This window comes from Armigeres subalbatus, chromosome 3, assembly GCF_024139115.2.
Source record: "Armigeres subalbatus isolate Guangzhou_Male chromosome 3, GZ_Asu_2, whole genome shotgun sequence".
Classification (NCBI taxonomy): domain Eukaryota; kingdom Metazoa; phylum Arthropoda; class Insecta; order Diptera; family Culicidae; genus Armigeres; species Armigeres subalbatus.
The window spans coordinates 143955586-143982970 of NC_085141.1; the positions used below are offsets into that span (position 1 = coordinate 143955586).

The 27385-nt window shown below is 40.4% G+C and overlaps 1 protein-coding gene across 18 annotated transcripts in view; it reads left to right on the forward strand.

Annotated features, from left to right (window-relative positions):
• Nucleotides 1-27385, forward strand: part of LOC134227627 (capping protein inhibiting regulator of actin dynamics) — a 477592-nt gene that overhangs the window by 444292 nt on the left and 5915 nt on the right. For 14 of the 18 annotated variants that reach the window (XM_062709251.1, XM_062709254.1, XM_062709253.1 and 11 more), the window contains 4 exons: nt 6692-6883; nt 8675-9870; nt 12351-13000; nt 14476-14969. In XM_062709251.1, coding sequence (XP_062565235.1) covers nt 6692-6883; nt 8675-9870; nt 12351-13000; nt 14476-14969 — 2532 coding nt within the window. Of the gene's footprint in view, nt 1-6691; nt 6884-8674; nt 9871-12350; nt 13001-13274; nt 13426-14475; nt 14970-27385 lie in introns of those variants that run through there. The other 4 variants (XM_062709245.1, XM_062709258.1, XR_009983712.1 and 1 more) reach the window with 3 other exon arrangements.

Here is a 27385-nt window from a genome sequence, read left to right on the forward strand (position 1 = left end):
TTTTGTCACCCCCAAGAAATCAGAAAATTTAAGTCGTTATTTTTTTTTCGTAAAATATACCGTAAACAACAATGATTTTCTTGAAATCACTTTCACCGCCCGTGTTTTTGTATGAATCATATATAATTTTAGGGGACCTCTTTAGCCGTGAGTAGGGTGGTCGGTATTGGCATTTTTTGTCAAATACCGGTTTTCGGTATTTGATGGAGTCAATACCGGTAATACCGGTTTTTATGAAAATTTCAGATAGTTAAAGAAAAACTTTTGATTTGGATTTGGATGAAAAACAGTAAGTATTTGTTGACAAACTTCGAATGTTGAGCCGGGCAAAGCTAAACTACATACTGAGTGACTCATCTCCCAATCCGCATTGGATTTTGTTAGCAATGTTGCCAACTACTGAGAATGCCCTCGTTAGTTCAACCGAAGTAGGACGAATGGTTCCAAGACCGTCGAAAATCAGTGTCAAATACTTGCCCTTAATCCCTTCCGATTCATAGTAGGAGAATTCCTTACGGATTGTATGCAAGGATCCTGGCGTCAACGTATTTGCCACCAGCAACGCAAGTGTTTTGCTTTGCTACAGTCTTTAACCGATAAACCAGAAAAATATTCATAGAGGCATCTTCTTCGTACCGATCATCAGGTATGGTCGTTGTCTCAGTTTCAACGATCGCACCAGGAATGATTAGACGCTTTAAGGTCCCATATGCTTGCTTTATCAAAGTAGCTCTGGATGCCTTGAAGAAAATGCCAAAATCGTTTCTGATTAATTGCTTCACAGCAGACTTTTTCAAAAAAGCAAAAAGATCGGCGTATTTGGATCGTCTCTCTTGGATTCATTCCTTAAAAGCATCGAAATAGTGGCGGAAATTTCTGTGGCTTGATTTGAGAATAGTTCCAACGTAAATTGGAACGCCATGTCGGCTTCATGTTCCACAACTTGAACAGGTTCGGAATTACTTCACCGTGCCTTGATATCAACCACTAATTCAAATTCTTTTCCGAATTCAGAACGAACATTATTTAGCAGAGAATCGTTTTTCACAGGATCTACGGAAAATAACTACTACAGCTCGTACTGTTTTCACAATTTCATACATTGCGGGAAAATTCTGGACGATATCAACAATGTTCATAGAAGAAAAAGTCAGATTGTTTATACTGACAGCAAAATTTTAAATACTGAAATTACCGATATTTTCCGTCTCTAATACCGGTATTTTCGGTACCCATAATTGGCCGGTAATACCGGTATTACAGGTTTCGGTACTACCGGTTAGACCACCCTAGCCGTGAGGTAAGACGCGCGGCTACAAAGCAAGACCATGCTGAGGGTGGATGGGTTCGATTCCCGGTGCCGGTCTAGGCAATTTTCGGATTGGAAATTGTATCGACTTCCCCGGGCATAAAAGTATCATCGTGTTAGCCTCATGATGTACGAAAGCAAAAATGCCTGGTATAGAAACCTTGCACTTAACAACGGTGGAAGTGCTTAATGAACACTAAGCTGCGAAGCGGCTCTGTCCCAGTGGGATGCAATGCCAATAAAAAGAAGATATATGATTTTGTAAGCCTTTTCGACAAGAAATAGCGGGTACCGTTCACGCAATTTGCCTTTCCAAGGTGAAAAGTGGTTCATATTTTTGAATTGAATTAAATCATTGTTTTTTTTTAATTTGTCACATTCCTTATTTTGTCACCCCAAAATTCACCAGGGGGTGATAAAATCGGGATATTACTGTATGTTTTCAAATTCTTCCGAAATTCGAGCTGAAGTTCTTCTGAATTTCTATGGGAAGCTTTCTAGGAGAGATTGACTATGATGGTGATATATGAGGTTATGGCTTTCAGTCTTCTTATACTCAAAACGAGATTTACGTTTTCATATGACGTTTTGTTTATGTTTAATGTTCTTTTATCAATGATTTCACTAAGCGTGAAAGACTGAGACTTGGAAATTTCTCGAAAAGTCTATGAAAATTCCTCCGAATTTCCATGGAGATTTTCTTTGAATTTCCATGAGAAATTCTCCTGCATTTTCATGAAAATTGTTTTTATTCACTACTGTATTTTCACGAAATATTATTCTGGTTTTCTAAATTGTACATTTTCCGTATTAATGAAGGAGAATTGTGTATGGAAGTCCAGAAGCATTTTCCGTTGAATCTTCGATTTTTCATGCCAATTTTTTTTTAATTTTTTTAACTTCGAACTGTTATTGAAAATTACAAGTTAAGCACAAAAATATCTGCAATGTTATAGAAATATAGAATTATTGTAGGTCACATCTTAAGAAATGTCTTTGAGTTCAATGCATTTCATAGAGCCCTCCCACAAATCCCCAAAAAATCTAAAAAATCTAAAAATTGGAAGGATTTCCATAGTTTAAGAAATAAAGAAATCCGAATAAATTTAAAAAAATCTTAAATTATTTCATATTTTTTTAAATGTCTCCTAGTGCAGAGAAGGATTGCGTCTAAAACGTGTAGGAGAAATTTTCACTGAATAACATGATATTGGATAGTAATAGATGTGTTTTTGGAACTTTCAAATAAGGGGGTCAAACGCAAAGGGGTGTAAGTGACAAAAAGTTAGTTTTGAGATAAATGGGTGTCAAGTTTTCAAGAAAAATTGTTAAAAGTTAAAAGTTAAAAAAAAATCATAATTTACTGCGAATTTTCATATTTTTTAAAAACATCGTACAAACTATATCAACATATTGCCGCAAAGCTTGAGAGCCAATCCATTTTTTGCTGTAGTCAACTCAAATTTGATAAAAATGTCACCTACACCCCTCTGCTTCTATCCTTCTCAAATATAGTCAAATACCTTGGGGTAGTTCTTAACTGCAAACATTATTTGTATAAGTAACTAGAACACGCCATTAAACGAAATTTGGTAGGCAATGGAGACTTAGCCAAAAACGATCCATTGGATGTATTTATTTGGCGATAGCAACAAAATTGAGCTTTTTTTCGTTCCCTTCAACAATTTTCAATGTACTCAATAGATTTTTTTACGCTGAATCCAGATACATATTCATATTTTCTGTAAAACGTCCAGTTTTTTATTCACAAAAGTACGTATTTTCAAAGAAATTTGATTTCTCTCCTCTGCAAAGTTGAATTTCGGCTCCTCACTTTGAGAATGAAGTTTGCATTTCATAGAATGGACCTTGCAGAATGCTTATGGTTTATTGGATTTTATTTGACACATACATTTGTTGCGAAAAACAGAATTTGATTCACAAAAGTACGTATTTTCATAGAAATTTGGCTTCTCTCCTCTGCAAAGCTGAATTTCGTCTTCTCACTTTGAAAATGAAGTTTGCATTTCATAGAATGGGCCTTGTAGAAGGCATATAGGTTGTTGGATTTCATTTGGAACGTACATATTCTGTGAAAAACGGAATTGCATTCGCAAAAGCGCGTGTTTTTTTATAGGAATTCGGTTTCTCCGCTCTACAAAGCTAAATGTCAGCATCTCACTGTCTGTTCAAAGTATGAATATCATAGGATGGGGTTTGCAGAATGAACAAGAGTTGTGCAAAATAGAATTCAATAACCCATATGCATTCTGCAAGACCCATTCTATGAAATGCAAACTTTAATCCCAAAGTGAAAAGCCGAAATTCAGATTTGATGAACAAAGAAACAAAGTTTCTATGAAAATACGTACTTTTGTGAATTTAATTCAATTTTTCACAACCAATGTTCGTGCCAAATAAAATCGAATAATCCACATGCATTTTGGAAGGTCTATTCTATGAAATTCAAATGTTGTTCTCGAATTGAAAAGCCGACATAGAGCTTTGTAGAGTAAATAAACCAAATTTCTATGAAAATATGTACTTTTGTTAATTGAATTCCGTTTTCACAACAAATGTACTTGCTAAAGAAAATCCAACAAACCATATGCATTCTGCAAGGCCTATTCTACGATATTCAAACTATATTCTCAAAGTGCGAAGCCGAAATACAGCTTTGCAGAGCAGAGAAACCAAATTTCTATGAAAATACGTACTTTTGTGAAATAAATTCCGTTTTTCACTAGAAATGAACGTGTCAAAGTAATTTCAACAACTTATTTGGATAATGTACGATTTCCTCTATATAATTCAAACCATATTCTCAAAGTTAGAAGCCGAAAGCCAGCTTTATAGAACAGAGACACTAAATTTCCATGAGAATGCCTAGTTTTGTGAATTACCCGTTTTTCTCAAAAACTGGACGTGTTACAAAAAAATCTGAATACATGACTTAAAACAGCGAAGAATAATCTTTTAAGTGCATTTAAAATGGTTAAAGTGAGTGAAACACTATTGACTAGTGACAAAATTGCTTAGATGAAACTCGAAAAACTTCAACAACTAGTGCTGGGTGCACTAAGCAGCAATTAGTGAGTAATTTTAGATCGTAAAATTCATTTTGAGCATTGTTGTCCGGCATATGCTATGCTACTCAACGACTTCCGGAAGCCAATGTCTAAGAATCTGAAGCAGTAACAGCGTCCTCCTTCTAACATTGCAAGAGTTTTTGGAGCAGCTAGGCGCAATTGACCATAGGAAAAAATAGGCCCCAGGGAGTACCTCGGACAAAATAATGGCGAATGTATTACAATTCCACTAAACACTTTAAAATAATTGTGTTGATCCGTTTTGAGATTTTGAGTTTTACCAACACTCGTTATAAGAGGTTTGGAAGCCTTTTAAGCAGCTCGTAAGCTTCCTTCCGAGAGGCTCCGAAGCCTCTTTGGAAGCCTCTTACAAGCGGCTTGGAAGCCCCCTTTTAAGCGACTCGGAAACCTCAACAGGCTCCGCTCAAGAGGCTCGGAAGCCTCCTTTCAAGAAGCCGCCTTTCAAGACGCTCGGAAGCCTTCTTTCTATTGGCTCGAAAACCTCCTTTCAAGAGGTTCGAAAGCCTCCTTTCAAGTGGCTCCGAACCTCCTTTTGAGAGGCTCGCTCTTTCAAAACCGTCCGGCAGCGTCCTTGCAAAATGCTCAGAAGGCTCCTTCCTATTGGAAATCAATTTTCAAAAGATTCTAACGCTTCCCTTCCCTTCAAGAGATTCGGAAGCATTTTTTTGATAGAATTTCAAATAGAAAAAAAAAACGATTTTAGACGTTTTTGCTTCATTAATATCAGAGGAGTTTCTGTCAATAGTTGCTACATCACGAAGCTTGGACGAAATCTTTCATTTGTCGTAACTTGAAATATTTTTTTTACTGCCACGAATTCTTGTATGAATTTGTGGATTTAGTTTCACATATTTGGATAATTTTACGATTATAGTTTCGCAAATATTGTAGCTAGAGCTGAGAAATATTATTTCGGAGTCATGCCACAATTTTGCTATTTTTTTTTAAACTATTTACAATTCGATGTTTTTGATGAACCTGAAAATTCTTCATGCGGATGAGGATTGTTGATCATTGTTCGAAATACAAAGTTTAGGACATGAGAGCGAAATTACAAAAATCTCACAAAATGTCATGACATTGATGTCATTTTACATAAATTTGTCTCGCACTCCGCCGATTTCAGATCATGAGCAATGCCTTGTTAGACAAAGTTTAAGAACCGTTAAAGCATTCCAGGTTAATCAACATCCTGAATGGGAAAAAAATTTCGAATATGTTTCATGGATAATCAATCAAAGTGTAAATAAATACACATATTAATGATCAAAAGTCTGGGGTCTCCAGTAGCCTTGCGAGCAAAGGCGTATGAGATTGCCAATCCGGAGATGGCGAGTTCGATTATTGGTCCGGTGAAGGATGTTTTCGGGTTGGAAACTTTCTCGACACCTTGGGAATATTGTATCCGTTGTGCTTGCCACACAAGATACATACTCATGCAATGGCGGGCATAGAAAAGCAGGCCGAGTTCCAGCTAGAATGTAGAGCCATTGAAGAAAAAGAAGAAAGATTAAAAAAAAACAACTAACCAATGTGGGATGACGTACTTATTTCCACATATTACCGTGATACTTCAATAATTATTTATTCAGTTACACAACACAAGAGATACTGTGAATCTGATACAATGTCTTCTTAGTCAATTTATGCAAATTGAACTATCAGACGGTTTCGAAGAGTAATGAATGTAAATATGTAATACAGATGACAATTTTATCTTTGACTTCTGCAACAACTACAAATACAAACGCTTCATTGCTAACTACAAAAAAATGGAATAAACGCTTATCTAACATATATGTTTGCATGTTTGTTAAATCATTAATGTATATTAAATATAAAAATAATGTATTTAGTAGTATACAATGGAATTATTGGCTTTTAACTGTATAAGACTAGGAATCTGATTTTATTATCTTATCCAGCTATATATGAATGCTATTCGCAGCTTAAATTTTACACCTATCAAATATTCATCTCAGCACATTATATTCAAGACATGCCACGACATTCCACCAAACCAGTTAAACCCTTATTCTTTCCGACAATATTTCCCCAATAATGTTCCATTTATCTTGAACTTCCCACCCGAACTGCTCCTCAATCCAAAAGTTCATCCATGTTATCTCAACCTTTTCATTATATTTCCCGAACTTTAATTAAAAACTATGATCCATCAAACACAACCATATATACAAAACTGCGATCATCATCCGTTCTGCGTTCTTCCGTTTTTCTCCACCGTCGTGTGCCCCGGTGCCCGTCTCTTCAGGTTTGCGATCCGGTGAAATCACGCCCAACAGTCTGAACACGTCCCGCCCGGGCAGTGCAATGTCCAACTCGACGACGGCCTCCGGTGTGGTCTATCGGCGGTCTCTGCCGCACTCAGCTGGAAGCCATCAGCAGCGGAAGCAGCGGCCCGTCTCGATTGCCGTCACCGGCGTTTCGGCGGGCCCGAAAGAAGGTTTGTTCTACATTCAACAACCGGTTACACGTTCATGATGATACTGTCTAATCGCTAAACACATCCTACATACACACAAGCCACACAATGCATGCTTTCCTCTTTCCCTCTGTGTTCATCACTCGAATCATGCATTTGATCCCGTCTCCAGAGCACCCCCTCCGATGTTCCTGGTCCACCCAAACCCCTGTCTTGCATAAGGTCCTTCGATCCCTTAGTCTGTAAGTTACAGTCAAGGTACTTTCTAGCACGAAGCACGCCGTTTATTCATAATCGTTTTCATAAAATGTACACAGTAAAAAACATGAAATTATAACACTGGTAAATATTGTGACGCAAACATTAGTGTCATTAAGCTGAACAGCGTTATCCGTGTCTAGAAATGGCGACAACTAATAAGCGCCACTGTGCCTTACATACATGAAAACTCTAACAAACGTACCGTCATAACACGTAACGCAACTACTTCAGTTACCGAACGAACAACGAACACCCTGTATTTTTATGTAAAAAGCTAAGTTCCGATCGATTGTATACCAGCAACGCATCTGGAATGCTCGCCCTCAACTCCGTAAATAAATACCCAAAAGTATTTGTACTATTATTTCCTACTGCATATTTAAATAATTTTCGATGTTGTGTTTTTCTATATGTTTCTGTAGCATTTATTTAAAACCTTTTATTTTTTTCATTTTTACAGTAATTATTTCATTTAATTAGAATGTCATTTGATTTACTTTTTGTTGTCAGAAAGGGGGTTTTATATGAGTATCTACTTATTTTATTTGAGTTAATTCTTTGATGCACAAAAATACATGAAAAATTAACCGGTGTAAGTTGCGGGTGAAAAAAAAAAAGCTTAATTGGTAGTAAAATTATGAAAAATAAAATAGCTTTTCGAATTGATGCAGAATTTGATTACAGATCGATCGTTGATTAGGCTAAGGATGTGATTGAAGTGGTTTGTTGGCAAGAAAGTAATTTTACCGCGGCGCCATTGGCCGGCCGGCTCCATTACTGTGGAGCCTTTTGGAAATCATGAAAAACATAACATAATGTAATGGACGGAGATGATCCAGGTTTCGGCTGTAAATCTGTTTAGATACAAAAAGCGTGATTTATTAATACACTTCTCCCCAATTAGCTCAGCGTTTGTGCGCCTCAGGAATACACTCCTTTTCTGCTAACATGGCGACTACTCACAAGAAGTTACGAACATATTTTTTTCCCTTTCTTTATTTTTTATCATTTTCTCCGATGTTGATCAACCGTCACTAGCTCAAGAGAAATTTCCGGTTGTCCCTTGTGGCTCCATCGTTTCACTGTCACGTATTTTCCTACTGGAGAATCGAGTTTTTCATCTTACCCCAATACATTTGTCGCCTGAAAAAAAAAACTCAAATTAAAACACCTAGCGGTTGCATTTCTTTTGCATTTTCAAAGTTCTGTAATCAATAAAACCGACATCTATTCTGGCCGTAAAAGTTGTGCACGTTTCCATCACCATTCCATTAGGTACCAGAAATCACAAGAACGAGTCAATTTATATTTAAACCCTTTTTCCTTTATTTTTTAAATCAATTTAATAGGGGAGCAATGATATGTAAAAACCGAAAACAATAAAACTATATTATTTAGTCCTATTTCTAGCCAACCACTACTTCAATTGCATCCCTTTGAAGCCATCGATCAAACATCTAATTCAGCAAGAAATTGAATAAAAAATAATCCAACATCATTATAACATTACGCTTCCTCTATTTTCTTCAAAAACACCCACCATCGATACAGAAAAACCTCCACTTCCGAAAATATCAGCAACGAATAACAGTAGCTCCACCAGTTTGGAGCGCAAGCGTTCCCAGAGTGGAACCAGCACTCCATCCAGGCCAATCACAGCACCAGACAGTGCAACACCTAAGAAACACCACACTCCGATGGAAAGGCAACGGCTAGGCAGCGGTACCAGCAGTGTTCGTGGTACTCCTAAGGCATCATCGACCCCGCTACAGTCACCTGGCCCCGAGAAAGCAAACCGCACACTGCAGGACTCGCTACAGAAACAGAAGAAACAGCCATCGGTAGTCGACGATCACTCGCAACAGCAGCATCAGCAACAACCACAACAGCTGTTGCCACAGCAACAGCCACCGTTGTTGGCGAAGGAAGGTTCTTCGGTCAGTGCGAAGAGCAGCAACGAAGAGAAGGTGGAAGTAGTGCAGCAGGAACAACAAAAGCAGGAGGAAGTGGTTGTGCAATCAAACGAAGTCATCACCGTCGTTGAAACTGTTGAGCAGCAACAACAGGTGGTTGTAGTTAGTGAAACAAAAGTTGCCGAGGAAGTGCAACCAGAGGAGGAGAAAGTCGAACAGCCTCCACAAGTCATGGAAGTCAGCAGTCACGAAGAGAAGAAAGATGAAATGAAGGAAAGTACCATCGCGAGCAACAAATTGGAACCCAATCCAACTTTGGATGGTTCCAATGCAGACTTGATGACTGCCTCCATGATCGCCAAGCGCATCAACACAGAAGAGGAAGCCAAAGCAGCTTTGGCCGAACGGCGCCGTTTGGCTCGCGAAGAGGCAGAACGCCTAGCCGAGCTCGAGCGGCAGCGAATCGCTGCAGAAGAGGAAGCCGAACTCCAGCGCCAGCTAGAGGAGGAAGAGCGTCTCCGCAAGCTGGAGGAGGAAACCATTCGCTTGGCCGAAGAGCAGCGCCGACTGGAAGAGGAACGACTCCACCAAGCCATCCAGGACGCTCAAAAGCGCGAAGAAGAGGAACGCCAGCGCCGTGAAGAGGAGGCTCGCCAGAAGGTGGAACGCGAGGAGGCAGAAAAGAAGGCCCGCGAAGAAGCCGAACGGCAACGCATCGAGATGGCCGAGCGACTTAAGAAGGAGGAGAAGGAGCGCGAAGAGCGACGCAAGCGGGTGGAAGCCATCATGTCTCGCACGAGAACTAAGGGAAGCGCCAACAACACGCCAACGAAGGTAAGTCTAAACTACAGGAACCTCCCCTAATACTCCTTTAACGCATAATCACACCTTATTGATACTGTGAGCCAGATTTGTCACCTTTAAGGTATTTTAGCGGGGCACATTTTAGGACAGACCATTTTCTTGAACCGAACTTATGCTTGATTTGAGGTAACCGGTATTTCTTCGCTTCAATTGAAAAAAAAGCAAAAATATATTAAAAACGGACCTTAAAGCTAACGGGATTTATGGCTCTCCGAACAATTGTCTGACATTTTCGTTATTCAGTGAAACTTTCCAACTCAAATTAATTTTATGCATCAAGAATTTGAAAACTTTTGGAGGCTTCCAAGCCTCTTGAAAAGAAGATGCGTAGATAAGGTTGATAAGAAACTTCCGAGTCTCTTAAAAAGAGGCTTCCAAGCCTCTTGAAAAAAGCCTTCCGAGCCTCTTGAAAGGAGGCTTCCGAGCCTCTTGAAAGGAGGCTTCTGAGCCTCTTGAAAGGGGGCTTTCGAGCCTCTTGAAAGGAGGCTTCCGAGCCTCTTGAAAGGAGGCTTCCGAGCCTCTTGAAAGGGGGCTTCTGAGCCTCTTGAAAGGAGGCTTCTGAGCCTCTTGAAAGGAGGCTTCTGAGCCTCTTGAAAGGAGGCTTCTGAGCCTCTTGAAAGGAGGCTTCTGAGCCTCTTGAAAGGAGGCTTCTGAGCCTCTTGAAAGGAGGCTTCTGAGCCTCTTGGAAGGAGGCATCTGAGCCTCTGGAAAGGCGGCTTCTGAGCCTCTTGAAAGGAGGCCTGAGCCTCTTGAAAGGAGACTTCCTGAGCCTCTTGAAAGGAGCCTCTTGAAAGGAGGCCTGAGCCTCTTGAAAGGAGGCCTGAGCCTCTTGAAAGGAGGCCTGAGGCCTCTTGAAAGGAGGCCTGAGGCCTCTTGAAGGGAGGCTTCCGAGCCTCTTGAAAGGAGGCTTCCGAGCCTCTTGAAAGAAGGCTTCTGAGTCTCTTTAAAGGAGGCTTCCGAGCCACTCGAAAGAAGGCTTTTGAGTCTCTTGAAAGGATGCCTTTGAGTCTCTTGAAATGAGGCTTCCGAGCTTCTTGAAAGGAGCCTTCCGAGCCTATTGGAAGGAGACTTCTGAGCCTCTTGAAAGGAGGCTTCTGAGCCTCTTGAAAAGAGGCCTGAGCCTCTTGAAAGGAGGCTTCTGAGCCTCTTGAAAGGAGGCTTCTGAGCCTCTTGAAAGGAGGCTGGAGCCTCTTGAAAGGAGGCTTCTGAGCCTCTTGAAAGGAGGCTTCTGAGCCTCTTGAAAGGAGGCTTCTGAGGCCTCTTGAAAGGAGGCCTGAGCTCTTGAAAGGAGGCTTCTGAGCCTCTTGAAAGGAGGCTTCTGAGCCTCTTGAAAGGAGGCTTCTGAGCCTCTTGAAAGGAGGCTTCTGAGCCTCTTGAAAGGAGGCTTCTGAGCCTCTTGAAAGGAGGCTTCTGAGCCTCTTGAAAGGAGGCTTCTGAGCCTCTTGAAAGGAGGCTGAGCCTCTTGAAAGGAGGCTTCTGAGCCTCTTGAAAGGAGGCTTCTGAGCCTCTTGAAAGTAGGCCTGAGCCTCTTGAAAGGAGGCTTCTGAGCCTCTTGAAAGGAGGCTTCTGAGCCTCTTGAAAGGAGGCCTGAGCCTCTTGAAAGGAGGCTTCTGAGCCTCTTGAAAGGAGGCCCGAGCCTCTTGAAAGGCGGCTTCCGAGCCTCTTGAAAGGCGGCTCCCCAGCCTATTGAAAGGCGGCTTCCGAGCCTCTTGAAAGGCGGCTTCCGAGCCTCTTGAAAGGAGGCTTCCGAGCCTCTTGAAAGGAGGCTTCCGAGCCTCTTGAAAGGAGGCTTCCGAGCCTCTTGAAAGGAGGCTTCCGAGCCTCTTGAAAGGAGGCTTTTGAGCCTCTTAAAAGGAGGCTTCCGAGCCTCTTGGAAGGAGGCTTCCAAGCATCTTGAAAGGAACGACAATTCCGAGCCTCTTAAATGATGGTTCCAAGCCCTTTGAAAGAAGAATGCCTAACAATTCTTGATACGATGCTTTCGAGCATCTTGAAAGAAGGCTTCCAAGCATTTGAAAGAAAGCTTCCGAGCCTCTTGAAATGGAGGCTTCCGAGCCATGGGCAAGAGGCTTCACAGCCTATTGGCAGGAGGCTTCCAAGCTTCTTGCAACGAAGCTACTGACTCAGTAGTACTGAGCTTCCTAAACATAGGCCTTCATGTCTTTCCGAACCGTTAATTCGACTCTAGATTTTAGTTCAGAAGCATATTATTCAACACTTTGTCTCGATCAGGTAGATTACATTGAAGATTTTTAATATTTAGTCATTTGACATTTTGTCCTTTTGATATTTTGTCCCCCAATCCTTCATATTTAAGCTGTACTGGGGCCCCTGGGGCAATCGAAGGTACTCCTGGGGTACATGTACCCCAGGTTGAGAACCGCTGTTTTAGCGCATAGTTTTACATTTAACAACATCGACCATTGCTCAATCTTATCCTTCTTTCACAGCAATCCGACGAAAACAAAGATAATGCCATGAGCAAGAGTGTGATTGTGACATCTAGTACTGCATCAACGATGTTGGACCAAACGATGTCGATGACCGAATCGATGCTGGGTTCGATCGAACAGCAACAGCAACCAACGGAAGATGCGGAAGCTGCTGCTCAAACGATTGAAGAGAAAACAGAATCGCTCGCTCAAAGCCTCCAATCGCTGTCCCTAACGGCGACGGAAGGAAACCAGCAGAACCAGGAGAACAATAACAGCAGCAGCAACAGCAGCAACGATAGCAGTCTAATCAGCAACAATCACAACAACAATGTGAACAGCGGTTTCACGACGACTGCTGCCAGCAGCAACAATGCCACCGACTACGAACGCTCGGTGACGGAGAAGGAAAACCTTCTACTAGGTAGCTTTAACAATAATCTAAAGAATAGTAACGCCACCAGCAACGGAGGCAGTGATAACGGCAGCAGTCTGCAGCCATCGTTGGTGGAGTCCAGCTCGACGCCAGCGGCTGCCCATGTCAATGGAAAGTCCACCAACGCCGGTGATGCGACGACAATCGCCGAAACGACCGAGCTGATCATCGAGGATGCGATCATGAGCGGTCAAACCAACGGTCACAAGAACGGCAGTATTGATAATGTGTTGTAAGTAGACTATGTTCTTTTTTTTTGTATTTTCTTTATACTAATCCTTTGAACGGCGTAAAACCCTAGTGCAGCGATAGATTTGAAGTACTAGATCGCACTGTTCGAACATCCGCAAACGCCTGACGTATCTGGCGTAAGATTTTAGTGTCCGCTTCTGTATGATCAATGTTTAAGTTGCCATCAGAAGTACCCTGTGATGTACACCTTCCTGACATCTGATACCACCCTGCCGTTTCTAATGCTCACAATTGTGCTCCGATTCTTCTTTTAGATTACGTGTTGCGGATATTTAGAATGCTAAGAAAGATTGTACGCATAGAAGAGAGAAAGTGTGTTGACAGAGAGCGAAAGTGATTGATCCTTGAAAGACAGTACAAACGTAGAAACGAAATCGAAGTCAAGTTGGCAATATTAAATAATAGGTACTTATTAATTGACACCTATTTAGCGAGTGATAACGTTTCAAGCCTTATCTAAGCCACCCAATGTGTTTCATTCTCTGTAATTCCTGTGTAACCATAAATAAAGTGCCTAAATTCACAGTCAAAAGCTAATCTTGTCCCCTCACTCACGATCACACAAAATTGTAGTCTAAACCCTTTACTAGCTGTTTTGATTATGTTGAGTGATTAGTTATCAGTTCAGTGCGGTACTAGATTATTTTTATAGGACAAGCTCATCGTGTTTAAATTCAGAGTACTATAACTTTGTTTAATGGCGTTTTCTAATGTAATGTTTCTGCTTATTAGTTTTACATTTTTTTCTACAAATATTAAAAAAGCGTCAGTGTGAGGTAAAAATAAATTTAAAAAAAATACTCTATAATAATTTGAATTATCCAACAAAATTAAAGTATTAGTGAATTGCTGCCTGATGTAAACAAATATTACTATTCAATGGCTACATTACTGCAATCTTTTTGCAATCCATTAAGGTTCAATGCGTGAGCGATCTGATCCGTGCGATGTTCACCATCAAGCTTAACTTGGTCTTGGATCACACACACATTCGCATCCGTATTGGATGTAACAAGTGAACTTTTTTTCAATAGTGTTTAGCAAATATGTGACCTTCCGATGGTTTGTAGCAATTTTTACTAATGCATGAAACCTCCTGATTGTTGATATTCTGTTATATAGTGCTCATGTTCACTATAATGATAATTTTTAAGCAGTGTAAAGTATATTTTGGTACATAAAAAGCGTCATTAGAAAAGGTTAGAGTGCACTGTATTTCATCTTAGTTGCTGATCATGCTGACAGCCAGTAATAGAATAGCTTATGTATTTTTATTTATTATCATGTGAAGTACTAGAACAGTGTAATCATAATATATCATTCCCTTGCCATGTCCGTGTCGTCGGTCGAAGCCAGCAGCCTGTCGAATGTTAAAATCGTGCCGGAAACTGCCCGAAGCCTCATTAACACACGTTTTACACGTTTGCTCTTGTCTCTTCCTCGAAACCGATCTAGTACACAAAATACACCGGCTGTTGACGGTTCCGCGAAATTCCTAGCGCACTTCGACACTCAGCCACTAGACTTTGCGCTCTCGTCAGCAGCCGACGGCGTCGAAAGCAGCGATAATCACAATCAGCTGGATTCGACCACCTCTACCAGTACGAGTACGACGACAACGACCGGCACGACAGTGGTTGGTCAGTTGATCGAGTTCAGTAGTTTCCAATCGCTGCCCGACGAGGCACAGCAGCAGCAGCAACAGCAACAAACCATTAGTGATAACGACGATCCCTTCAACCTTAACCTCGACAACAACAACAGCTTGCCCGCCGTCGATGGCAGCAGCAGCCATGTTGAGCTACTCGAGAGCAGTAGTAACGGTACCTCAAACCCCTTCTCCAATTCCCTGTTCACCAGCAGTGATGCAAATCTGATTAGTAATAGCAATTTCCTAAATAATAATTCCACGAGGCTAGTCGCAACATCCGACAGTCAAGACAACCGAGGTAAATCACGTTTTGTTTTGTAGACTATTGTTTCTTTTCTTTTGATTGGAGTACTAGAATTGACCACCATCGTTACGGATGTAGGGTCGTCAATACTCACATTATGTGGTGTATGTTTTCTAAGTTAGAATATAGTTTGCAATAATTTGTTTTGAATCGCTTCAATCCATAGAACATAGTTTCTGTTGCACAATTTTTCACTTATTCAATAGGTGGTACTAGAATTACATGTGTGATTGATTAGTAGTTCAAAATTATAAAAGTAAGCATTCTAGTACTGCATATTCATAGCTTTACACTACGTTACTTCAAAAAGCGCACAGCGCTGTACATTGTAATGTGTTTAATTCTAGTATTAATATTCACAAACGTTGTTCAGATTTTGTTTATCTGTCTGGCACTATATCATGGACAGACAAGCAGTATTGCTACAACGTTATTGGTACTAGAATTCACAGCGTTGCGTTGTATGTCGATGCTATTATTGTTCCATCAGCTTATGTCTTTTCTCTTTTCCAACAACTCCTTCGACCTTGGACCACATCTACTACTGCAAACTGTCACTCACTACTGCTTCGCCTCCGACTGTGACCATCCAAATACGCATAACTGCACAACTACTCTACGACAACCGTTCCTTCCTTGCTGGATTCCTCAACGCTTTCAATTTCTTCCCGTTTCACGTGTATGTGTATCTGCTCACTTTTGCCACAAACGTAAACACGACAAATGCACAAAGATCTCTCCTACAAACAATCGGCACTGGTACTGTACGTCATCGCATTTATTTATGGTTGCCTGTTGGCGGCCATTCGATCGAGTGATTAGTGTAGTAAGTGGCGCGCGTTCGTGTGTCATGTTTTGGTATGGGTGGTTGGCAGCACTGTATTTTTGTGGGGCGTGATTGTTTTTGTAAGTGTGTGCACTGTTTCAGTATGTAAATTGTTTTATTCGTATTTTAGGCTAATTTAGGAAGTCCAGTACAAAAGGCTGAATCACAAAAGGCCGAATCACAAAAGGCTGAATCACAAACGGCTGCAGACTCAGAAGGCCGAATTACAAATGGGCGAACAATTGATCGAGGTCTAATCTTCAAACATATAGAACTGAGAAAATTCTAAAAAGCTTCTTTGTTTAACTGTGTACTATGACCAATTTTTGAAAAATGCTTCACATGTTTCACAATAATTATTAGCATAAATCCAATCAATTGGGTATCGTTCGTCTAACTTGAAACTTTTTTTAATCTATCGTTTATTTGGAAGTCTCATTTTCCGTAAAGCGTTACGGAGCCGAAATCGAGTTTAACAATACATTTCTTGTTTCTTATACATAGTGTTAATTTTGGGGAACCGAAAGACTCGTGGTTTGGTCGAGGTTAGGGAATATAATAATACAGTAGGAAGTAGGATTTTAAGGTATTTAAGTAATTACGATGATGTTCACAAAGTTCACATTCTTCGCGATGTTTCATATCTGTAACGGGACAAACAAACTTTTTTTCTTAGACAACAATGATAGGTAAACAAACGGAAGGAAATAACGACAAACATTGAAATGGAGAACAAGAGGAAGACATTTGTAATGGGGTACGAAAGACAAGGGGATTTGCAGACTATGATTACAGTCTTACATTAGCAACTTTCAAAAACTGGTGACCAGTAACTTGAAACTGGATGACTTAACTTCTTTGATCAGTAAAATGAGTGCAAAAGAATAATGACTGGTCTAGAATCATGAAAAATTGATAAACCAGTCCATTTTAGTTGCATTGGCAAAAGTTAATCAAGTTGTATGACGGAGTTGAGAGGCCTTATTTAGAATCCTTTCCCTATTGAATGTTTGAGGAAAATTGAAAATTGCGTAACATATAAATTAAGCATTCGTGAAAATCAGTCTTTCCCATTTCATGTTGCGTGCTCGTGTTGGTCCAGTTTATTTAAATTTAATATTTTGATCTTTTGTAAGCCGACCTTTTTGTGCCTCCGGCCCTTTTTTTTGTGTTTTTCAGCCTTTTGTGGTTCCGCGTTTTGTAGTAGATCCAATTTAGGAATGATCATTCTGGGGTCTAATTGGTCAAACGGTCAAAAAATCAGTCAATTGATTATATCGATCTAATACGATATCATTATTAAATCAAAATAAAAAAAACATCCCAGTTGATACGATTTTAGTATCGCCATTAGAATCAAGTGAAAAGTGCAGAAAGCGCGACACGCCATTGCTGATTAATACGCCGCGTGGAGTTTTGGGCAAATTAGCTAATAATCAGCCTGAAAGTAAGACCAAGCGTCCATATCTCGATAAGTAACAAAATAAGCCAGTTGATCGAGGCAACTTATTATATTGTATTGGTGTAGTGTATTTTTTCTTAATCAAAATTTTAGTTTCCTGCTTTATATTAGGTTATTCTTTTTTATATATTATCTGTATGGTATTACCCACCAGCAGTAGACCATTCTATTCCTAATTACAAAGAACAATTTTCGTATAACGTATTACGGTAGTCCTTTAAAATGTAGAACTCGAAAACTGTTTCACAAACTTGTTAATTGTTCAACTTCAACTTACTCTTCATCCGTTTGTCTATCATGAAATATTAATCTCGATTTTTCGAGCAGCATGTTGATTCTGTTGCGGACTGAGGACTGTATGGAACGATAGATTCTTATATTTCGTATCCAGATTCCCATCGAGCTTCAAATTTCTTTTTTTTTTCAAATTTCTCGTCTCAAGATCTTTTGTAAATTCTTCATAACCTTGGTCTAGGAATCTTGGCGGCCGTATTCTTATAACATAAGGACTTATGGAGGGACGAATAGGCTTTGCATTTTTCTTACGTTCAAGTATTGAAAAAAATCTTACAGTGGATAAAAAGGGTTGATAAATCCAGAAAAATGTCTTAAGTAATTTGTGTACCGCCCCTGGAATGGTTTTGTTTGCCGTGGCTATGAGAACTTCGATCCAGAACTTTCAATTGCCGAGTTTGTTTCATCAAAACAAACTTAAGTCCCGCCATCCTAATATTTGGTTATTTCATTGATTGTGCGTACGGCTGGATTGCCGAATAATATGCAATAAAATTGTAGTATCAAGTGACGATCTTTCTATCATTCCAAGTCATTTGAGTACATTGTGATTGGTCGTAGAACGGTAACACACATCAAATGCATTAGCCCAATGATCCGCAGCATACCTAGGTACTATCAAAGGCCGCACAGAAATGTTGTTCCACAGTCATACACTGCGTGGTTTCTGTTTCTGTCTGGTTTTGAACATAATCTGTTTGGGATTCTGAACTGAATCCCTTCGAAGGTTCTGAACAGAATCTGTTTGCGATTCTGAAAAAAAGTTCGAATGGAACAGAATCCATAGTTGATACTCAACGTATTTTCTGGATGTAATAATCCAGTAAAATTTCAGTTCAATTTTGCCAAACTTAACTTATTTAAAAAATCAAGCACTCTTATTATGGAGTAGTATATGACACCATTATTTTTACCTGTATTTTAACCTTTAGTTCCTTTGAATCTGCGATTAAAGATAAATTTGCGCCATTATTATAACCCGGGCGATAACTTCGAAGGTATTCATTTTATTAAATCAGTAGTATTAGCATTGAGCAATTCGCACAAATTCGTGGGTCATACAAGCATAGCTCTAGGTAGCGCTGTAGTCATTCAATACCTTTCAATACGTACGATCTTTGTATTATTACGCAAAGGGACTCAAAACCGCGGATCATTGCATTAGAAATTAACTCCATCATATCTCATTCTGTTATTGATACCACCTCTCTTATGAACTAGCCTTGCATAAGAGATGAAATATCAAAGGAGTAATTACAAAAAGAATAATAATTAATATGCACAATACTTCAGACATAACATTTTTTTTCCTGTTCGGGTGTGCCGCTCCGACCAGTTATTAGATGTATTGTAGCGTTACCCGTATCCTTAGTGTTAAGGTGCATGTCGAATTATTATTTTATTTAATCAGACTAAGGCCGAAGTGGCCTGTGCGGTATATAAGAGTCTTCTCCATTCGGCTCGGTCCATGGCTACACGTCGCCAACCACGCAGTCTACGGAGGGTCCGCAAGTCATCTTCCACCTGATCGATCCACCTTGCCCGCTGCGCACCTTGCCTTCTTGTGCCCGTCGGATCGTTGTCGAGAACCATTTTCACCGGGTTACTGTCCGACATTCTGGCTACGTGCCCGGCCCATCGCAGTCGTCCGATTTTCGCGGTGTGAACGATGGATGGTTCTCCCAACAGCTGATGCAATTCGTGGTTCATTCGCCTCCTCCACGTACCGTCCGCCATCTGCACCCCACCATAGATGGTACGCAGCACTTTCCTTTCGAAAACTCCAAGTGCGCGTTGGTCCTCCACGAGCATCGTCCAGGTCTCGTGTCCGTAGAGGACTACCGGTCTAATGAGCGTTTTGTAGATTGTCAGTTTGGTACGGCGGCGAACTCTATTCGATCGGAGCGTCTTGCGGAGTCCAAAGTACGTACGATTTCCAGCCACTATGCGTCTCCGAATTTCTCTGCTGGTGTCATTTTCGGCAGTCACCAGTGAGCCCAAGTACACAAATTCTTCTACCACCTCGATTTCGTCACCACCGATGCAAACTCGCGGTGGGTGGCTCACATTGTCTTCTCTTGAACCTCTTCCTATCATGTACTTCGTCTTCGACGTGTTGATGACTAGTCCGATCCGCTTAGCTTCCCTCTTCAGTCTGATGTAGGCTTCCTCCATCTTCTCAAAGTTTCGTGCCATAATATCTATGTCGTCGGCGAAACCAAATAGCTGGACGGACTTATTGAAAATTGTACCACTCGTGTTAATCCCTGCTCTTCGTATTACCCCTTCCAAAGCGATGTTGAATAGCAAACACGAAAGACCATCACCTTGCCGTAACCCTCTGCGGGTTTCGAAGGGACTCGAGAATGCCCCTGAAACTCGAACTACGCACATCACCCGATCCATCGTCGCTTTGATCAACCGTGTCAGTTTATCCGGAAAACCGTGTTAGGTGCATGTCGAAGTAATTACTATTAATAAGCAATGCAGTATCGGTTTCGATACAGTTGTTGTTTTGTTTTCTCAAGAGCACCATGACAAGGTCCCGCTATTTAGACCCTTCACAGAGAGCAATCCCATTGAAGGCGCGCCCCTTATCAATAGGATATCAATCCTTTCTTGAGAAAACAGAACAGTAATACTGTTTTTGGCCATGCATCGGAGCCCTAGCCACATCCTTGTCTTGCTTCTAGAATATCACCAGTGAGGCTACAAACCCGGGATTCAGCTCTGTCTACAAGTCCATTTCAAGCATGAGAATTTGTTCAGTAATAAGAACTTCCGTGTGTTCGTCTCACTACCATTGTTCACCAGTTCAAGAAGAGTTAGTACGTATTTAAACCTCTAACTCGATTTTTCCCAACAGTCAGTTCAGCCTAGAACCGGGTACCATGGTTTTACAACTAATTGCTTGAAAGGTTGTTTCCGTTACATACAGTTTAGCCTCAAACGAGAGGAATTCGGGTCTTTCAACTGTCTGCTAAGGTAACATTAATTATGTTATATTTCTGAGACTGCTGTTGGTAGCGGGGACTAAATACGATGAATCCTTAATAACCACAACTTATTACCCTAGCTGAAAATATGGATTAAGCTAGGGCTCTGTTTGGTAGAGCTTACACCGCAACACACTACGCCAAACTGATATACCGTGTTACGGGACTCAGACATAACATACTCTGTTATTACAATACCAAACGTATCACAAACTATTATTCGTTTGGTATTGAAATATTAGTAGTATTATGCATATTAATTTTGGTAATTTTGGATATTTGTTTTTTTTTGTAATTTACCTCGTATGCAAGGCTAGTTCATATCAATTTCTGTTATCGATGTCTTCGCGCCTACTCGAGGGTGATTCCGTTAAAAAAACATAATTTCATAGACCACACTTCTATGAAAAAAAAAAAACAAATTGTTGGGAATGTGGGATTGCGATTTTTTGAAATGCATGTTGGGAATTGGGTTTCCTCAGTACCCGCTGAGCTGCGGAGGACGACGGAGGCCCTTCGTGCAATTGCACAAATCGAGTTTTAGACAGAGTAATTAATTTCCACTCCGGGTGGCTTATACCCGGAATATAGGCAATTAACTTTAATTGCACTGCTCCTATGGACTTCCGACCGCATCGTCTGAGCTTGAAGACCGATTGGCAAATAGTACACACAATCTCACTTGATCAGTACAATTGCTGATGAAGAATTTTTGTAGCGACCAGACTCACGCTCCTCTGATGTGAACGTGTACTATACACATGTGGAAGTGTTGGCTTGAGAAATGGATTGTGAGTGATTCGACTATGCGTCCAATTTGGGAATCTCGGGAAAACTACTGAATGAGCAGCCGGTAAATTACGAAGGCCGACGGAGGTCGGTCGGCACCACTATAGCACCACTATAGCGTACTGAGGGTCGTAGGTTCGAGTCACATCGAAGGGAAAGTGTTTTTTTTTGGATACATTTTCCACTGTGACCAGTTGGTTGATCTGTTGTGGCAGGCATCGTTTTAATGTTTGTGCCTTAGTAGTATGTCATATCACTATGGATTTGAGTGATTTCCATTTGCTGATTGTAGGCATTATCCCAATAAGGTATAACATTTCTAATGAAATGTATTGCCTTACTGGGAGAAGTCATCTATACATCTGATGATTGTATTGTATTGTATTGTATGCGCCTTTTTTGGAAAAGTGCTTCACAAGTACATAATAAATGTTCGGAATCTTCCTTGTCCCTTTCACAGAAACGACAGGTATCATATTGAGCTTGAAATGGTTTTTTTTTCAAATAATATTTACTCGGACAGTGTCCTATTATTAAACCGCAGAAGGTATTTAAATCTTTTTTAGATAGGCTGAGCAGTTTTTGAGTAACAGTTTTGTTGGATGATATAAACCTTTTAGATTGTCTTGCTGTTATTGTTTTTTTTTCAGATTTCATCAGTTACATTTTTCCCAGTTCTTTAGTTCCATTTTGAGGTTCCAATTTGATGGTTTTAATGATTGATAAAAAATCTGCTTTTTCGTTGCCTTCAATTCCACAGTGCCCAGGTACCCAAAACAGACTTACTGAACTATTTTTAGCCACCTGTTGTAGTAATTGAATACATTCCCAAACCAGTTTAGAAGTACATGTAAAAGATTTCAATGCTTCTAGGGCAGCACATATGTTTGCATTTCTCTAGTTACGCTGTAAACAATCAGAGGCACATTCAATAATTGCTTGTATTTCTGTCTGAAATACAGTCGGACATCTACCCATTAGGGTGGTTCAAAAAATCGATTTTGCTTCACAGTGCTCATCAGATTATTTACCATGTTCTGAGTGTCCCCTGAAAATTCGAGCTCATTTGGATTAAAACTGATTTAGCACAAGTCGTTTCAAGTTTGCATGCAAATTAGTATGGGGAAATTTATTTTTTCATTATACTGTTAATGACGTTTCCTCATTAAGCGTACACATTAAAGAGTCGTTCAAAATTATATCTCCTTTCCATCCAGTCTTCGTGAGCGATAAAAGGATTGATTTTAAATTCTTTCAAAATACTAAGATGGCCCCTAAGATCTCCATCAAACAATGTTTTTGTTCTTGCGGTTACCTCCAATACACGTTACCGGAACATAGGCAATTAACTTTGATTGAACTGAAGAATCGTATGTTTGGGATTCCAACCGTATCACGTCAACTGACTCGTACGGTGTAACGGGTCAGTCCGATGAGTCATGCTTCGGAAACAACCCTTCGGCGATCGGCTAATATCTTCGGGGACTTTTCAGAAGGTGTGCTGCTATTAGCCCTAGCCATCACTATCCTGTATACATCCCCCCCATGTAGTGTTTTTAGTCATCCTACACAGCTCACCTGGATGTGGGGAATATAGTGAGCCTGAATAAATCATTCGCAAATAAACTAAAATATTTTCAAATGACAGAATATAAATGAAGATCATTCAGTGTTCGTTTCTTGAGGTGGAAGGACGCTGATTATTCATCGATCCACGGAAAAGGAGGACAAATCGTTTGGCTACGACACTGGAGTCTTTCGATCCTGTCCGCCTCGGTTCTAGCACGTCGCAATCTTCTTTTAGTTCTAAGACAGGTGCTGCGAAGATCAGCAATCGTGTTCTTCCACCAATGAACTGATTGGCGGTTGCCGGTAGGCTTAGTCCCCTTTGGCATTGTTAAATCACAAGCTCGTGTCAGTACATCGGATAACTTGTCGCCGCTTAGGACAAGAGTCCGATTTTCCAATCGTAATGATTCCTCTAACAGTTCCTAGTTGAACTTTGAGATACGCCATCCTAGGTTAACCGGAGTTGAACTTAATCTGTAGATTAAAAAAACATTTTAATAAAGTTTAAAAAAAAAATCCTAGGTTAATAACTGTATTGACCCGCCTTGTGATTCTACTGGGGGTATAATTGACCATAAACCATATTTCCTGATGATCGGTCGATGTATATCCCTCATTAACCCTCCATTCAGGGTCTGCCGTCCATCCCGCGCTGCAGAAGGTCACATCGATACATGACTCACCTCTCGGACCTCTGAACATGGATAATTGCCCATCGTTCAAAAGGACCACGTTCAGTCTCGCTAGCGACTCTAGCAGGATATTACCCTCTGGCGTTAGTGAACCGGGATCCCCAGTTAGTGCGCCTACAAGACTATCTAATACCCTCTAGAGCAGAGCTTCCCAAACCTTTGAGTATGCGACCCACCTAGCAAAATTCTATATGTCTCGCGACCCACCTATGAAAAAATGCATTTTACCAAGTAGTATTAAGCATAAATTGAATCAGAATGTCATCTGTTTCGGCTTCTTCCACATAAAAAATATTCACGTTACCTTACATGTACAAATGCAAAAAATGACGAACATGGTATTGTTTATCAAAATGTTAGCGTTTTCATTTTACTTCAAGGGGACAGCTTTTAGGCATAAATTTTTAAATAAAATAAAATTGATGGATATTTAAAATAAAATGCGGTTTGAATATGAAATAATGTTCCTGAAAAAAATGATCAAAAGGTTCGGCATTCGAGCTGCAATTAATATTTGTTCTGCGCGACCCACCAACAATCCGCTCGCGACCCACCAACAATCCGCTCGCGACCCCCCTAGGGGTCGGGACCCACAGTTTGGGAAACCATGCTCTAGAGTACTGTTCTGTATTCTATCTAGGAGGACAGTAGCAGCTAGAAAAGTAAACACCGTTTACTTTGGCTATTACGAAACCTGGATTGGGTACTTCCCGCATGTCCAGATTGACACTGTTCTGGACTTATCCGCAACCCAACTACCGTTTCCAGCAAGGGTGCAATACGGGTCCGATAGCACGGCATTATCAGTCATGTTCTCATATACCGACCGTTGTAGCAAATCTTGTGCTGCCTCGTAGTGGTTGAGATTTTGCTGAGTTACTTTTGCATGTCCGAACCAGTTTGGAAAACAAACAGATCAGACCAGGATGGGTGTTTTGTTGTCTACGCCAGGAGCGCGTCGGGGCAGCCGGGCAGGAGAGAGCCTTGTGGCCTTCTGCTTCACTTATGACTTATGCATAACTCCAAAATCGAAACACTTAAAGACAATCCTCACGGAAACCAAAACTAAATGATGGGTGTAAGTGACATTTTTGTCAAATTTGAGTTGACTAGGGGCAGTAGGGGCAATATGAACATACGGGGCAATATGAGCCACCCTCATTTTGAGCTTATTGACAAGTTTTATCATGTAAAAGTTATATGATCTTTAATCAAAAGATATATTAAAATTGAATATTGTGCACACATGATTGTATTGATACAAATCTGAATTTATCATAAAACTTTTTTTTTCCAAAACCGGTCTCTATGGGGCAATATGGGCATACCTGCACAGAGCAAGATATCAGGCCTTAAAATGCGAACAAGTTCAAATTTCAGTAGTCAAATACAAGAATATTATCATATATGTAAGATTCATTACGGAAAAATTACAACAGCGCATTACTGCGATTGAAACAGAAAAAAATGATCATTGACCAATTGAAATGTGGCTGTCCAAACGGTGAAGAGTGACAAATCGGTTCAGTCCGCTGTTGTGCGGTTATTTAATTTTATTTGATATGGAATACTCACAACTGTTGCAGGAATATCATATTCTTCCATATTACGATACTTTTTTCGCCTAAATAAAGATTTTGGATGGGTGGCCCATACTGCCCCAAATGGTGGCTCATATTGCCCCGTATAGTCGGGGACACACATTGAAATCAATACATTTTCAAAAGTGCATTCCAACAATTTCTAAACGCATTTTTCGTCATTCATTGACGTAATATGAAAGGTAACATTCTCTAGTACATGGTTTCCCAAACTGTGGGTCCCGACCACTAGGGGGGTCGCGAGCGGATTGTTGGTGGGTTGCGCAGAACAAATATTAATTGCAGCTCGAATGCCGAACATTATTTCATATTTTTATATTATTTCATATTCAAACCGCATTTTATTTTAAATATCCATCAATTTTATTTTATTTAAAAATTTATGCCTAAAAGCTGTCCCCTTAATGAAGTAAAATGAAAACGCTAACATTTTGATAAACAATACCATGTTCGTCATTTTTTGCATTTGTACATGTAAGGTAACGTGAATATTTTTTATGTGGAAGAAGCCGAAACAGATGACATTCTGATTCAATTAATGCTTAATACTACTTGGTAAAATGCATTTTTTATAGGTGGGTCGCGAGCCATATAGAATTTTGCTAGGTGGGTCGCATACTCAAAGGTTTGGGAAGCTCTGCTCTAGTATAAGTCAACTACATTTAAACGATGTTCTTTTGAGTTTTTCGGCGCTTTTCGGAACGATTTCCTTAGGTGGCCCATATTTCCCCGATCACCCCTATAGCAAAAAGTGCTCTGGTTTCAGAGCTTTGCGGCAATATATTGATATACTGCCGTGAATCGCATATTTGTCCCATATGAATAGGAAGCCCAGCAAAGATGAAACAGATATGCGATTCACGGCAGTATATTTTCTACGTTATTTGTGAAAATGTGAAAATTCACAGAAAATTAGTATTTTTTTTTAACTTCCATACGATTTGTATGGGACGAAAAAATATTGAAAATTTTTGCACCCGTTTTTCTCAAAACTAGGTTTTTGTCACTTACACCCCTTTCCGTTTGACACCCTCAAATGTACTCGCGTTTTCAAGAGCACAACACTCAATACGGAAGCAACGCACAACTGCCATTTTTATTATTTCAGTTTTGCTGCGTCGCAGCATGCGTCGAATAATAAACATTACAGTTGTGCGTGGCTTCCGTTTTGAATGGGGTGCCCTTGAAAACGCCAGTGCTTTCAGTTTTGAATTCCGTGAGGATTGTCCTTGAAGCATGCCTGAATTTGTTTGTTTTTCTATGTTCATCGGGCATACTGACCAACCCATCAAATCCTTTTTTAACCGAATCGCGGTATCCTGTATTTCGACGACACACCTTCGACGCTACACCTCAGTGCAGCCGCAATGTCTCCGGACTTGGTTATTTCATCCAGGCCCCGACACTGAACTACTTCCACTCGGCATAGGTCCTTAACATGCACCCTATTCAGTTCAACCAAAGTTAATTGTCGTTTTTCCGGGTATTAAACCACCCGACTTGGACGTTAATTTACAATGTTATGAAAACTCATATGTGAATATGTACGTTCTGTGGAAGATATTGATTTGGAAAATATATTGGAGGTAACCACTTCGATGGGACTCGAACCCATGACCCTACAGTACGCTAGACTGGTTCTTTAACCAACTAAGCTACGAAGGACCTCCGTCGGCAATCGCTCCTTTCTCTCTCAGTCGGCTTCCTTCTCCGCTCGTTTCGCTTTTTTTTTTGGGTTCATGTGAACTTCAGCATCCTTTTTGGTGGGGACACTTGCTCCCGCCGTTTCTTAGGGTCAGCCGTTTTCCTGACGTTTGGCCGTATCCTTCCTCTCTGGTGTTACTGGCTTGACACTAGCTTCTTTCTGATCAGCTTCCAATCCGAGCTTACTGAGCTTAGGAGTTGCACCGGTGACGGCTATGCGTCTTTGGAGTTTTGCACTCTGGCGCTGTTTATCCTCAGTAAGGAGCCAAATCTTCAATTCAACCTGACGATTTGACCAGATTTTCACCGTTTCACACTACTACAGAGTATCTCTATCCCAATGTAACGGTATTGGTATTGAGATACAATAGTGAATAACCAATTGTATTTGAGTTCTTAGATACTAAGGATTAAATAAAGCTGTTTGCGTGCTAAAATAAGCTACTTTGATACTTGTTATAAAGATGGGTGGAGAAT